The sequence below is a fragment of the Aspergillus neoniger genome, assembly GCF_003184625.1.
Source record: "Aspergillus neoniger CBS 115656 unplaced genomic scaffold BO87scaffold_25, whole genome shotgun sequence".
In the NCBI taxonomy this organism is placed as follows: Eukaryota; Fungi; Ascomycota; class Eurotiomycetes; order Eurotiales; family Aspergillaceae; genus Aspergillus; species Aspergillus neoniger.
In genome coordinates, this window is record NW_020291153.1 from 537,893 (window position 1) to 550,615 (window position 12,723).

The 12,723-nt window shown below is 50.5% G+C and overlaps 8 protein-coding genes across 8 annotated transcripts; 4 read left to right on the forward strand and 4 right to left on the reverse strand.

The window, feature by feature from the left end:
- Positions 1-102: 102 nt before the first annotated feature.
- BO87DRAFT_441100 (zinc-dependent alcohol dehydrogenase) lies at positions 103-1,426 on the reverse strand (the record flags this gene model as incomplete). The annotated part of the gene is made up of 6 exons (XM_025627985.1): positions 103-332; positions 383-518; positions 569-689; positions 746-836; positions 895-978; positions 1,036-1,426. 6 exons carry the CDS (start codon positions 1,424-1,426, stop codon positions 103-105), a joined length of 1,053 nt encoding a protein of 350 aa, XP_025477747.1.
- Positions 1,427-1,909: 483 nt separating this feature from the next.
- BO87DRAFT_398913 (salicylate hydroxylase) lies at positions 1,910-3,321 on the reverse strand (the record flags this gene model as incomplete). Its single annotated transcript, XM_025625395.1, has 3 exons — positions 1,910-2,730; positions 2,782-3,130; positions 3,190-3,321. 3 exons carry the CDS (start codon positions 3,319-3,321, stop codon positions 1,910-1,912), a joined length of 1,302 nt encoding a protein of 433 aa, XP_025477748.1.
- A 214-nt stretch (positions 3,322-3,535) lies between these two features.
- BO87DRAFT_114846 (uncharacterized protein) lies at positions 3,536-3,935 on the reverse strand. Its single transcript, XM_025617905.1, has one exon. The coding sequence runs from the start codon at positions 3,874-3,876 to the stop codon at positions 3,670-3,672; it is 207 nt and encodes a 68-aa protein (XP_025477749.1). The 5' UTR covers positions 3,877-3,935; the 3' UTR covers positions 3,536-3,669.
- Positions 3,936-4,180: 245 nt separating this feature from the next.
- BO87DRAFT_408464 (fungal specific transcription factor domain-containing protein) lies at positions 4,181-6,897 on the forward strand (the record flags this gene model as incomplete). Its single annotated transcript, XM_025626155.1, has 3 exons — positions 4,181-4,225; positions 4,628-4,761; positions 4,818-6,897. The coding sequence occupies 3 exons, from the start codon at positions 4,181-4,183 to the stop codon at positions 6,895-6,897; spliced, it is 2,259 nt and encodes a 752-aa protein (XP_025477750.1).
- Positions 6,898-7,114: 217 nt separating this feature from the next.
- Positions 7,115-8,000, reverse strand: BO87DRAFT_441126 (uncharacterized protein; the record flags this gene model as incomplete). Its single annotated transcript, XM_025627986.1, has 3 exons — positions 7,115-7,320; positions 7,373-7,611; positions 7,672-8,000. The coding sequence occupies 3 exons, from the start codon at positions 7,998-8,000 to the stop codon at positions 7,115-7,117; spliced, it is 774 nt and encodes a 257-aa protein (XP_025477751.1).
- A 551-nt stretch (positions 8,001-8,551) lies between these two features.
- Positions 8,552-9,377, forward strand: BO87DRAFT_388662 (uncharacterized protein; the record flags this gene model as incomplete). The annotated part of the gene is made up of 4 exons (XM_025624867.1): positions 8,552-8,600; positions 8,687-8,843; positions 8,988-9,150; positions 9,201-9,377. The coding sequence occupies 4 exons, from the start codon at positions 8,552-8,554 to the stop codon at positions 9,375-9,377; spliced, it is 546 nt and encodes a 181-aa protein (XP_025477752.1).
- An 814-nt stretch (positions 9,378-10,191) lies between these two features.
- Positions 10,192-10,826, forward strand: BO87DRAFT_114889 (uncharacterized protein). The gene is made up of 2 exons (XM_025617906.1): positions 10,192-10,404; positions 10,478-10,826. The coding sequence occupies exons 1-2, from the start codon at positions 10,257-10,259 to the stop codon at positions 10,705-10,707; spliced, it is 378 nt and encodes a 125-aa protein (XP_025477753.1). The 5' UTR covers positions 10,192-10,256; the 3' UTR covers positions 10,708-10,826.
- BO87DRAFT_378527 (uncharacterized protein) lies at positions 10,518-12,626 on the forward strand. Its single transcript, XM_025623813.1, has 7 exons — positions 10,518-10,880; positions 10,986-10,999; positions 11,067-11,139; positions 11,209-11,540; positions 11,598-11,741; positions 11,801-12,241; positions 12,308-12,626. The coding sequence occupies exons 2-7, from the start codon at positions 10,996-10,998 to the stop codon at positions 12,505-12,507; spliced, it is 1,194 nt and encodes a 397-aa protein (XP_025477754.1). The 5' UTR covers positions 10,518-10,880; positions 10,986-10,995; the 3' UTR covers positions 12,508-12,626.
- The last annotated feature ends 97 nt before the right edge of the window (positions 12,627-12,723 follow it).

Below are 12,723 nucleotides of genomic sequence, written 5' to 3' on the forward strand. Positions count from 1 at the left end.
ACTCTGAACTGGATGTTAAGCTAGAAATGGAGATGAAGAGACTTAAAGGAAACTGCAAACTGTACGCAAAGACCGCTGGCAGAAGCATAGCCTCATTACTAATCAAAATTTGACCACAAATCGACCGTCGGCCTCTCCTCTCTCGAGTGCCTGCAGACATGCCCCGATGTCCTCCAATCGCACCTTAACAATCATAGGTTTGACTCGACCATCGCGTACATACTGCAGTGCTTCGCGCGTATCCTCCATCGTTCCTGTGCTACTGCCAGTAAGGCGTACGCCACGAGCCACGAAATATTCAGGACCGATAGGGAAGTGCATCTTGTTTGGTGCTGGAAGGATATCAGTACATGTGGTAGCAGGGATGCCTCACGTAGCTTACTGATCCCAATGCAGACTATGATTCCCATTTTCCGGACGTATTGCAGGGCCTGTTCATAAGCCCTACTACTAGAGCTAACTACAATTACTCCATGAGGACCTCCATCAGTAACACGGATGACATCTGCTGTGAGATCCTGCAAAACGTCCGTTAGCCACATTCTGCCTAGGCCAGCAGTCTGCGTACTGGTGTCTCCATGAAATCAATGTATGAAGTGACTCCCAATTTGCAAGACAACTCCCGTTTACTTGGGCCTGTGTCAATCCCAAGAACCTGCAGCCCGCTCGCTTTGGCGTATTGTATTGCCCTGGTTGGAGGTTAGCATTAATGAATCCATGGGATCATGTCTGAAGGACATCTCACAAATGGCCCAGCCCGCCTCCAGCTCCAATGATTGCTATCCACTGCCCAGAAGTGAGGCCGGTAGTACGAATAGCTCTATATGCCGTTGTGCCTCAAATTCCCGCTATTAGTTAGCATCAACACGCTCGCATGGGGTCTTCCCCTCATACCAGCACACAAGGTCGGCGCGGCTTCAGTTGCAGAGATATCTTCAGGGATGCGCATGAGATACTTCGAATTGACGATTGTGTATTCTTGCATGTTTCAGTTAAGGTCAGAACTTGGGGTCTGGGTTGGTGATGAGATAATACCTCCCCAGCATCCCTCAACATCTTTTCCACTAAGCTTTCTCGAGTCGCATAGCTGCTCGTTCCCTTCCTGGCACATCTCGCAATTTCGGCAGACATCAAAAATCCATCGATGAGCGACTCGGTCTCCCAAGCGCCACTCTGAAGTATCTACATCCGGCCCGAGAGCAACAATACGCCCAACACCCTCATGACCACAGACGTCGACCTCCCGTTGAAGGTAAGGAATACTCTGTCTCACGAGATGTAAGTCTGTCGCGCAGATACCGGTCGCTTCAATCAATACCACAACCTCCGAGTCATTTGGTGTTGGCACGGGGCGCTCTTCAACTTCGACATGTTGGGTATCAATACATACAGCCACTTTGCCAGTAGAGGGAATATCAGTACTCATGTTGGATACTCCTATGTGTGTCAAGTCAGCGTTCACCTTTGTTTGGCAAGATATCGATGTCAAACAACCCCTTTCTGAAGCCGACCCTCGGGTTGTGAACCGTAGGGAAGCAGCCATCCGCCTGATATGGAGCCGAGGAGTGCGGGGTCTCCGCAACTACTGGAGTATTTCAGGTATAGTATTCGGGGACAAGTGATCGACAGTCAATCAGGTTGCGAGCTTCGATTGTGACAGCCGGTAGCAAGGTGGAGTGAAGACAATGCATCGAAATCTATGACCGTACATTGTATTATTCAAGTTATGGGAAGCATATTGTCAGTTGCCTTCACTACCTGGCCATATCCGGATATACTGCTTGGACCAAACCTGCGCACCGAGCCTATCTTAGTCATGCAGTGGTCTACCGAACGAGAAGTATGCTTTGTTCTTCAATCTAAGGATATGCCTTTGAACATATGAGGATGAAACGGTAGTTCGCGTATTTCATAACTTAAGCCCATCGGCATGTCCTCTACATTGTAGCACAGCTTCTCTGAAACGTGGCTCTGCAGTGGCCTCTTCCATCCTTTCAGCATCGTGGCTGAATAACCATCCTCGGCGAAGCTCGTATCCCCAGAAGATTGGACTAGACGGACTGTCCTGTCGCATAAGCTCATCTCGCCAGCACTGCTCCTCACCGTCATCAATATGTAAGATGTATTGGTGCTCTCGCGTCTTAGACTGAATCAAAGACGCTCTAGGGTTGCGGATACGCTCATAACGCTTTAAAGCAGTCGTGATATCGGTATCCTCGGCCAGAGCCCTGCGAATTGTGGCAGCATCCTCAGCTGCCTGAGCAGCTCCTTGCGCCAGATACGGTAGCATGGGATGGCAAGAATCTCCCAAGAGGCAAGCCTTGCCTGACGGATGGGTCCACGTGGAAAGGGCCGGAAGGTCGCATAATCGCCACTTCATAAAGGACTTTGTCAGACGACATAACTTCTGCACCCGGGGCTCCCATCCGGAAAATCGCGCGCAAAGCTCCTCGTTATCACCCTCTACCACCCAAGTCTCGTCTGTCGTCTCTCCTTTCGATGTCGCACACACTACTATGTTGTACAGCTCACCATCTCGTATGGGATATCCGACGAGGTGGGCATCTGGCCCGCACCACGACGTTGTTGCCGGGTGCGTGATGAGACCAGCGAGATCCGGGTCGGCCAGAAGATCCTGACCAGGTATGAGGATCCGATATGCGGCGTCTCCCGTGTCTCGAGGACGGTCTGGCTGACTTGTTAGGAGAGGTCGAGCAGTGGACTTGATACCTATAGATTCCATCAGTCCAGTCGTCCATCAGTTTGGGCAGAAAAGCCTACCATCCGCACAGATGATGAGATCAGCCATCCATTTCTCGGATTCTGCCGTGATAGCCATTGGAACGCTGAAGTCGTAGGAGGTCACATGTCGATTCTTATGAACGACAACTCCGGCTTCGATTGCGACCCCTAGTAAAGATGCATGCAAATCGGCTCGGTGAACCAGGTAATATGGTTCACCATGACGTGGGACCATGTCTTCGAATTCGATCTTCGTTATTGTCGAGCCATCTTCCCAACGCAGAAAATGGTATCCTCGACAAAGGCATTTTCGCATTTTGTCAAAATCGATTCCCCATCGGCGGAGAAGACGAGTGCTGTTGGGTGGGATGCGGATACCCGCACCAGCCTAATTGTTCGCGCATTAGCTCACTTTGCTCGAGGAAGAAGTGAACGGCTTCATCTTGCCTCTTTGAATTCAGCAGAGGCATCAAGAAGAGTTACTCGGTGTCCATCTTGCCGCAGAGCCAAGGATGCGAACAGACCACCGAGTCCAGCACCCACGATCAGAATGTTCAAGGGTTCAGATTTCAGAGACATTGTGAAGTTACGAGGGCATCCCACCGTGAACTTCTACAGTACGTATCTGTTGCGGCCTTATGAAGCATCTCATGGGTGAGCTATATGCGACGAACTGCAGCACTGATCCGCGTCCTGGACTCAAATCCTCGGACCGGGGATGTATGCATCCGGAGTCGAAATGTCACCCGAAAGACTGCAGCATTTGCGCCTCGCCATTGTGGCTCGTCTGCCAAGATTCAGGGGTCTATAACTCCATCAGCTGGCTTTTGCTCCGACTATGACACACCCGGATCAAGCCACCAAGTCGCTGCTTGGGGTAGAATCCGTACTCTCTCCGCCTCGCCTGCTATCAGGGACATTCTGCGCCTACGAAATGGGTACTGTCTGCTGTTGTAAAATATCTTTGCTAAGCAATTCCGTAGGTCGATAACAGAAGTACCTTGTCATGTTCGTTGGGAAGTCACACCACAAGTGGGCATGGACTTTGAGATGTATCAACAATCCTTCTTCACAGTACGATCCTACTTTTTCAACCCAGGTGGCTCCGACAAGACTATACTTGCCATGCGACATCACTGATTTGACTAGACAATGCCTGAAGGGTGTCTCCGAGGCGGATTGTTGACTCCTCGTGCGTAGGCTATGCGTATTGATGGATTTTCATTCATTTCTACTCTTGTTAAAGTATAATCAGGGGGCAGATTGGCTGCCCTTCCTATTCATAATAGATTATATCAATGAGATGGTTTTCTTTTCTCTTTGAATTTATCGTATTTTAGTTCCTTTTATTTCCGTTCTTCTTTTCCTTTATAAGGGAGGAGTAACCAGCTCTATGTGATGTATCCTTGTTGAACATGACAGGTGCCAGTGAGCTTTCATGCCCGCGTTGAACAGACTGAAGAGCTCGATACCCCAGAACAGGGTAATGTAGAGCGTAGCGGAAGTGTTATCTGATAATGGGAGAAGTAGTGATAATATCCATCACTGCTGGGACGCCAAGCTTGGAAGCTTTGAGTGAATTAGAGGCCATCCGAGGCTCCGGCTGCATGTATCCGCCGATCCCCCTCCCTGTGCCGAGCGAGCTCAACTGTCATATCCTTCAATTGGGATATCACCCACCACTTCGAATGCTGTCTGCGGATCGATTCTTCCTGAACCAGTCCACTCCCCGAGGATGGAGAAACGTTTAGCTAGCCGTCGCGTTCCTGATGAATTGCGGAAACGTACATTCGCGAGCTGTGACACCTGCCGGAAGGCGAGTGGCGAACTTATCCTACCTGGCTTACTTTTTTCCAGTCACAGTTATGCTAACAAGCATGCTTAGCGTCGTTGCAAATGTATCCGTCGCGGAAGCTCAGATGAGGACTGTGTCGCCTGCCAACGATCTGGCATCCCGTGCGTATCCAGCTACCAGCGAAAGACACGATTGTACGGAAGTGTCGAGACCATCCGCGATCGGTATGCCAGGTTAATCTTCCCTCAATCTACTGTATGGCCGACTAACTATCTTGTAGGATTCACTGTCTTGAAGCACTTGTGAAAGGGGCCTTTCCGGGCGAACCCATTAATAGTATCCCTGCTCTGTTGGAGCTGGGCCGGAAAGCCGGCTATGAAATGCCCAAGCTGGACCTCCCACAACTGACCGGGGATGAGCAGCGCGTTGAACTACCGAGGCCAGAAAATGCTAATCATACGCTGGCGTACGATGGCAATGGTAGCGATCAACGTGGATGTATTGGAACCAGCCAGCGCCCACCACAGCTGGTCAAAGACAGCCGAGGCCAAAGTCATTACATTGGGCCGTCAGCATCCCTTGCATTCTTTGCCGATCTCCGCAGCCTAGTATCGGAGCAACAACCGTCCTCTTGCTTTGCTGCAGATACTTTGACGGAGTCTCTCGAGGCTCGGCAAAGTTCTAGTACGATGTCAACGTCAACTGTTAATACAAATCTAGCGCCAATTACACGCGACCAAGAATCATCCCTTGTCAAAGAACAGCTGCAAAAAATGCCCCGAGATCGTCTGCTGGCAATAATAAATGCCTTCTTTTGCACTGTAAATGCAGATTTCCCACTTCTGGACAGGGGATGCTTCTCTAACAAGCTCGAGTCCTACATCTATCCCATCGGCTACATAGAGGGATTGGATGATGGTTGGGTGGCCTGTATCCATGCTGCTCTCGCCTTCGGCTGCTGGATCCTGGAGGATGACGCTACATTTGAAGCCGATGAACCAGCCATGCTAAGATTTCGCTGCTGGAACCTCACCCGGGGAGCTTTGGCCAGCTTGTTGACCACATGTACAGTCTCTAATGTCCAAGCTCTTTTGCTTATGGCACTCTTCCTGCACAACAACAATGATCGAAATGCAGCGTGGACCCTAACAGGTAGTGCTGCGAGAATTGCTATTGCGTTGGGCTTGCATCGGAGCGATATTGACGAGAGCCTTCGTCTAACAGAACAAGACTCCCGAAGGCGAGTCTGGTCTACATTATTCACGTTTGAGCAATTTCTCTGCTTATGTTTGGGACGCCCAAGTGTAATCGATGGTCGGGAAGTGACCCTGGGACCTTCACCCGAAGAATCTGCTACTGCATTACCCAGTCATCCCAGTCATCACCAGGTGGCCACTGACCTTCAACGACAAGTCAATCGACTCCGCGATGCGATCGCTTTCTTGCATCGGCCTACTTCCCCTGTATCATCAATTGATACGCCGGTTACTGATCCAATATCGCTCCTAACGAGGCTGAAAACGTGGGAAACCGAATTACCAACTTATCTTATTATACCATCTGCTATCTTGGATGCGTGCACTATTCCCCGAGTGGCGGTTCTGGAAGCGTTCAATGCTGGATATCCACCGGCCCAACTACGGCCAACAGTTCTCCTCCATTTAACCTATAATAATCTCGTTATCCAGCTTACACGGCCATATTTACTTACAGTTATTTCAATGAGTCGAAGGCATAACCCAAAACAACAGTACCCTTGGGCTACACCTGATAATACTTCGAAAAACGTGCAAAAGGGCGCTGAGTATCTGGCCTCCAGCTGCGTAACAGCAGCGATGCGAAGTTTTAACCTTCTCATCCTACTCGATCATGCCAATAGGGTCAATGGGAAAACTAGCCTAGACCTTTTTTACGGATACTCGGCTGGGATGGTTCTGCTCCTCCGTCAGCTGTGGGTCATGCCCCCGGATCTTCCCAAGTCTATGTGGCAGCTAGAAGACGCAGCTCAGCGTGATGTTCAATGCCAGGTGGCAAGGTTGCAGTCCCTATTGCAAGAAAACGCGAGGTGTCCGACCATGCAGAGGTTTAAGTCAGTGCTTCAAAAGTTCGACGAAGCTGTTCTTGCGAACGGGCAACTTCGGAGGCGAGGTGAGAATGATAAAGTTGCATCTTTGAACTTGGCACAGGAAGGCATCGAACCTTTGGAGATCTCGCAGTTACATAATCCTAACAGTAGCGACCAATATGGCACTATGTTAGGTAGCCCAAGCCTGTGGCAAGATTCCCTGCAAACGATCACGCAGTACAGTCTCGACTGGAGCAACTTTGAGCAATTTCTCGGTAGCATGAATGTGGCGTAGGCTTCAAGGGCTACGTGGATACTTCAGATGAACCTTCCTGAGATGGCAGCTTTACGTCATGCAGACCTCGATATAAAAACCATATTCATTCTGTCAAGACTACGCTCACTAATCCATCAAACATGTCATTTCCTCCAACGTGCTCAATCCATTCATGATCACTGTTAAACCGCAGTCCTGCACGCGACACGGACGTCTGGCTTACTGGTGATCCTACTTAGGCATCCACGCAAAAGTTCAATGTCATAGCCCGGCGGATTTTCTCTCCTTCTTTGATGAAGTCCTCGACGTTGTGTCGTGCCCTGGCCCAATGCTCCCTGTTGAACTGGCAACGATGGTTGACATAGTCGATCTTGACCTTGACAGATCCTCTCTCATCCTCCTCGCCCTCTTCGTAGACCCGGAACATTGTAGACTTGATTACTATGACATCCTATTAGTGGCTGCGTCACCGAAGACAGTAATATCTGCCTACCAGGATTTTCCCTGCCATCAGCACACACTTCCACATTGGTGAAATGGTACTGCTGCATATCGTCTTGCTTGCGTGCAGCAATGATGCGGTTGATGATGCGCAAGACAACGCCAAACTGTGCCGGCAGGTTTTCCTTGGATTCCAGCCGCCCGCGCAGCTCCTGTTCGACCTTCTTGTTCATGTTCTTCTCATCTGTCTTCAGCTCAACGGTAAATTCCTTCTTGTCGGCTTCCACCAGCCTTCATGGCGAAACGTTAGAGACCACTCCGAGAGAATTTACTCCCAGCATGGAAACTTACCAGGATTCGTGCTCCTTGCGCAGATACTGGATCGCCTTGCTGCGATAGTCGGTGCGTCTGACGCGCGATTCGTTGTAGTCGTCAGTTGGCAGATTTCCCTTCTGCATCAATTCATTGACCTGGGATTCAGCGCGCCCAAGTTCAAAGGCGTTCCAGGTCTCCAGGTCATGTCTCAACTCCTGCACTGCCTTGCGATGCTTGTCGGAGACCGGCTGATTGTAGTACATGAAGAGGAGACTAGGGGTGCCATAGTCACCAGTCACATCCACTCCCTCTGGAGCTCCCACAAATATGTGTCCATTATCACCAGACAAGGGAGACACGTCCATTTTTGTGATTTTCTGTAGACAAGACTGTGGCTGGAGATATAATCAGACAAGGTTTCCTGTGATCTGGGAGAGATGCTTAAGCTGTCGAGGGATCGAACTCTGGCATGGCTTCTCAGTGAGCAATGACTGGACTTCTTATAGCTTCGTGGTCCGGACAACAGGTGTGCTATGTTTTGTCGTGTTGTAAAGACTGTGTCAAGGGCTAAGCGCTCATGTTACCATAACTTCCTTAGACTACTGATAGCAGCGGTTCCTACGACATCCGAAGTGATGCAGATGCGTAAGACTCCGCTGCATCCGACATCAGATTATGCTCTCCATGCGCCCAATGCAAAGCAACATTGGCTATTAATCGATAGGTCAGGTGCTTCGCCTGAATTACCTTGGGGCACTTCACTGCATCGTGGAGCAGATGCAAGGTAACCCAGCAAATACACAGGATCCTTCTTAGTTGATTCTAGCTTCCCACTTATAGTTATGTATTTACGTACAGTGGACAAAATTATCCATAATTTTGAAGATCGATAGCGGCTTCAAATACCATTCCCACAATGGCATACTTCCACGGAAATATGAGCAAGTGCCACCGTAGCGAGATAAGTGCGTTGCTCCTCACGCACGCACATTCCTCGTCCACATCCAGTTTGTGGCTTTGACCACGATGCAGTAGACTGGATGTTTCACAGATATTCCAAACCGCGGCGGCCTGACATGGTTTATCTGTAACACTGAAGTCAACTTAAGAAAACAAAGCAGTTTTCAACAGCAGATGCGGAGATATCGCTCAGCCAATCTTGTTGTAAGAGATGTACGCAACGTAACAAGCTTAAACGGCACGACGGGGTAAGTCTTGGCACAGACATCCTCGGGCGACTCGAAACAGCTACTTTATTACGTGGAATGGAGGCCCAAGCTCACTATGGCTAGTCAAGATGGCTTCATCTGATGCACAAAATGCACGGAGTATAAGCAGCTGCGACATGACAGGTTCCTACCACGTCAACCTCAGAGCATCTCAGCTACGACCTTAGCAGGCAAGCACAATTCTGTCAGCGTTGTCTCGCAATTCGCATCAGATAGTCGTCAGCATATATCCAACAGTGCAGACGATGCAGGTCCACGCTCGAATGGCAATGGAAGCGCTCTCTTGGTGAGCGAGAGCCCAATGCACGTTGCATGCTCACCATTGTACGATTCAAGATGACGCTACTGTCATACTCACCAACACGTTGGGGATTGCAAGGTACTCTTGTCCCATGGTCAATCCTTCTACTTGAAGTTGACGAGCCGTGCGGCCAGACGGACCAAGTCTATCGAACATGGTCAACCGGACTTTATGATCCAGATGAGTCACTCCCGTCATCCTGCCATCGCTAGATTTGCAGCTGTAGTCCACCAAGAAACAGCAATATGTAAAACAGCCAGCCTCTGACTAAATCATTGAAGCTACTATCCCTAGCTTCATTGCATCGGCTGACTGTATGAGTCAGGCGCACGTCATGATGCGGAAGTTCTATAACTGGGTATATTTGCCACCGGTGCATGATGGACACTGTCAAAACGAAGATAGTTCACCGATGTGAAGGGTGGGTCCACGGACAAGATCGTCCGTGAGGCTGCAAAGAGCTCGCTCGCTAGATATGAGTCAGGGCAAGATGGGAAACGCGGCCGATTCCGGGGATCCGCCAGAAGGGGGCACGTGGCATGAAATGGGGGGGGAATGGGATCCAGGCCCATTTGGGATCATGGCTAATTTGGCTGGAGCTGTCACCGGTCGGCAAACCGGTCGGATGAACGAGTCAGATCGGCTTCGCGAGCTTCTAGAGAACCTTCGATTTCTCCAGGTTAGGTTCGACAAACTAGACGGGAGGCAATGCCGGAGTGCTGCCAGGAAGCTCCGAAGAACCGGCAGCGGCCATGCCTCAAGACACAAAAACTCTTAACCCAGTGGGGAAAGGCCTCCGTCTGGCCACCAGCCCTAACCAAGAACGCCGAGGGAAAGAAGGCGGAAAAGTGGAAAACCTTGAGAATGGGGAATCTGGAATCCGCCACCGCGACGCTGCATAAGGTTTAGTGGCTACGACAACCCCCTCCGGCCGCCGGATTGCAACAGGAAAAAAGAGGGGACGCAAAGTAGTATTTCCGGGGCTGAGCTTAATTTGATCCTCATGCTTCCCCCAGGTCCGGTGCCGTACCAGCAAGCATTTGCGATATCTGGTGATTCCTCGTCCAATCGAGGTGTGAAAATCGTGCAGGATGTTCGTCGATCATCTTCTGATGGTCCCTGGACTTTTTTTTGGCTTAGATAGAGGCTTTTTGTGCCTGAACGATGCATGGTGCGACCGGTGGAGCCGTGAGGGCGAGCAGGAGCCCGATGTCGGAGCAGGATTCTGCGGGCGGCAAAGTTTGTGTCACACCAGCAGAGATTGCATTAAGTCGGCCTCTGATTTGCCAGGCTGACCCTTCTATTAACTAAGAAAAACCTCCTCGCCATGCGTCAATGCTTTGCAGACTCTGGCCATATATGGTTGACGCCCGCATCGTGCAGGTGTGCCTGGGTTTAGTTCCGCTACTCCCTTTATCTGGTGCTGTTGCTGCTGTCGCTGAGACTTTGAGGGATTCGAGACGGGTGCTTGTTCAACACTTTATATTCCCATCCATCTCACCCTGCTCGAGGAGTCAGCCCTGCCAACCAACCCGTCCCTGAAGAGCAACCATGTCGACCTTGGACGTGAAAGATATCGAGAATGGACCGGGTCGCCGGGTCGAAGAAGATGGAGGCATGTGGGAGAATGATATCGTGAAGACACCTTCCGTGGAGAAGGACCCCTTTGGAAATGAAGCTGTTGGAGAGGTTCACTATAAGACTCTCGACTGGTGGTACGTTTGGACCCCCTGAACTATATACTACTGCACCGTTTATATCAGACGGCATATACTCTTCATGGCAGAGACTGACAAATCATTTTTTTTTCTCGATTATAGGCAATCTGGAATGCGTATGCTGCTCCACTGTGATATCGTCTCCTCTGATCCATGTAACTAACCATGACTTTTTGTCTGCAGTGATGATCGCCGAGACTGTGTCACTGGGTGTTCTGTCTCTTCCCTCCACCGTGGCTGAGGTTGGCTTGATCCCGTAAGTAGTATACGATCTTGTACCGTCTACATCGTCACCCAGTCTGTTGCTAACCAGTTATGCAATCAGTGCCATCATCCTCATCGTCGGCATGGGCATCATCGCCACCTACTCTGGATATGTCATTGGACAGTTTCGGGCCAGGTATCCCTTCATCCACAGCATGGCTGATGCCGGCGAAGTCTTGTGCGGCCGCTACGGTCGCATGTTCACGGAATTCGCTCAACTGGTGTTCTTCATGTTCGCATCGGGTAGTCACTTGGTGACCTTCACTGTCATGATGAACACCCTTACCAACCACGGAACCTGCTCTGTCGTGTTTGGTGTCGTCGGCTTGGTGCTTTCCTTCGCCTGCTCTCTCCCTCGTACCATGAAGAACGTCTCATGGCTGGCCGTGACTTGTCAGTACTTCATTGTGTCCATCCACAGCCTCCTATTATGCTAACTCTGTAATCCAGCCTTCATCAGTATTTTCTCGGCCGTCTTGATCACCATGATTGGAGTTGCTGTTGAACACCCGCACCCCGCGCCCATGGAGCTCACCCGCTCGACTTCTTTCGTCAAGGGCTTCTCAGCTGTCACCAACATTGCTTTTGCCTACTGTTCGTCTTCCATCTTCCTTTTGTAATCGGTCGCATCTGAGTACTAATCCCTGGTCCAGGCGGTCACCCTGCCTTCTTCGGTTTCATCGCCGAGATGAAGGATCCCAAGGACTTCCCCAAGTCCCTCTGCATGTTGCAGGGCTTTGAAATCGTCTTCTACACGGTCGCATCCGCCGTCATCTATCGCTACGCCGGTCAGAACGTCACCTCCCCCGCCCTGGGCTCCGCCGGTATCGTCGTCCGTAAGGTCGCCTATGGCATTGCCATTCCCACCATCGTCATCGCGGGTGTCGTCCTGGGACACGTTGCCATCAAGAACGTCTACGTCCGCCTCTTCCGCGGTACGGATGTCATGCACAAGCGCAGTGCCCTGGGTGTCGGTGCCTGGGTTGGTCTCGCTGCTGGCTACTGGATCATCGCCTGGGTGATTGCCGAGGCCATCCCTGTCTTCAGCGACCTTGTCAGCTTGGTCAGCGCATTGTTCGCTAGTTGGTTTTCATGTGAGTATTCCATACATCATCGATGTGTCCTTGGCCCCATGAGTTGGTCGCTAACGAATCTTCTAGTCGGTCTGCCCGGTGTCTTCTGGCTGTACATGTACTGGGGCAACTACTTCACCTCTGTCCGCAAAACGCTCCTTACCCTCGCCAACCTGGCCTTGTTCGGTATTGGCGCCACCATCTGTGTCTGTGGTCTCTGGGTCTCTGGACTCTCGATCTCCAGTGACAGCTCTGGCAGCAGCTTCTCCTGCGCCAATAATGCCTAATTCGGGTCATGAGCTACTGCCTCCTCGTGACTGGGTTGTATATATGTATAGACTTGTATTATAGATAGATAGACATTTGATATACCCCTTTGCGTTTGTTGTTCACCACTGAATTCGTACATATATGCGCCAAATTGACATGTTCGAGCTATTTCCCGGTACTATTCCCAAGTCTTACTTGGCTAGTTAAGTCGATATCGGTACCAACGTGATTTT

Excerpts from the sequence above, each read along its gene's own strand:
- BO87DRAFT_114846 (XM_025617905.1), bottom strand. The coding sequence starts at position 3,876 with ATGTCGCATGGCAAGTATAGTCTTGTCGGAGCCACCTGGGTTGAAAAA.
- BO87DRAFT_114889 (XM_025617906.1), top strand. The coding sequence starts at position 10,257 with ATGTTCGTCGATCATCTTCTGATGGTCCCTGGACTTTTTTTTGGCTTA. Across the intron at positions 10,405-10,477 it reads AGGATTCTGCGGGCGGCAAA|AAAAACCTCCTCGCCATGCG; the intron begins GTTTGTGTCACA and ends CTATTAACTAAG.
- BO87DRAFT_378527 (XM_025623813.1), top strand. Across the intron at positions 11,140-11,208 it reads GCTGAGGTTGGCTTGATCCC|TGCCATCATCCTCATCGTCG; the intron begins GTAAGTAGTATA and ends TTATGCAATCAG. Across the intron at positions 11,742-11,800 it reads CAACATTGCTTTTGCCTACT|GCGGTCACCCTGCCTTCTTC; the intron begins GTTCGTCTTCCA and ends TCCCTGGTCCAG.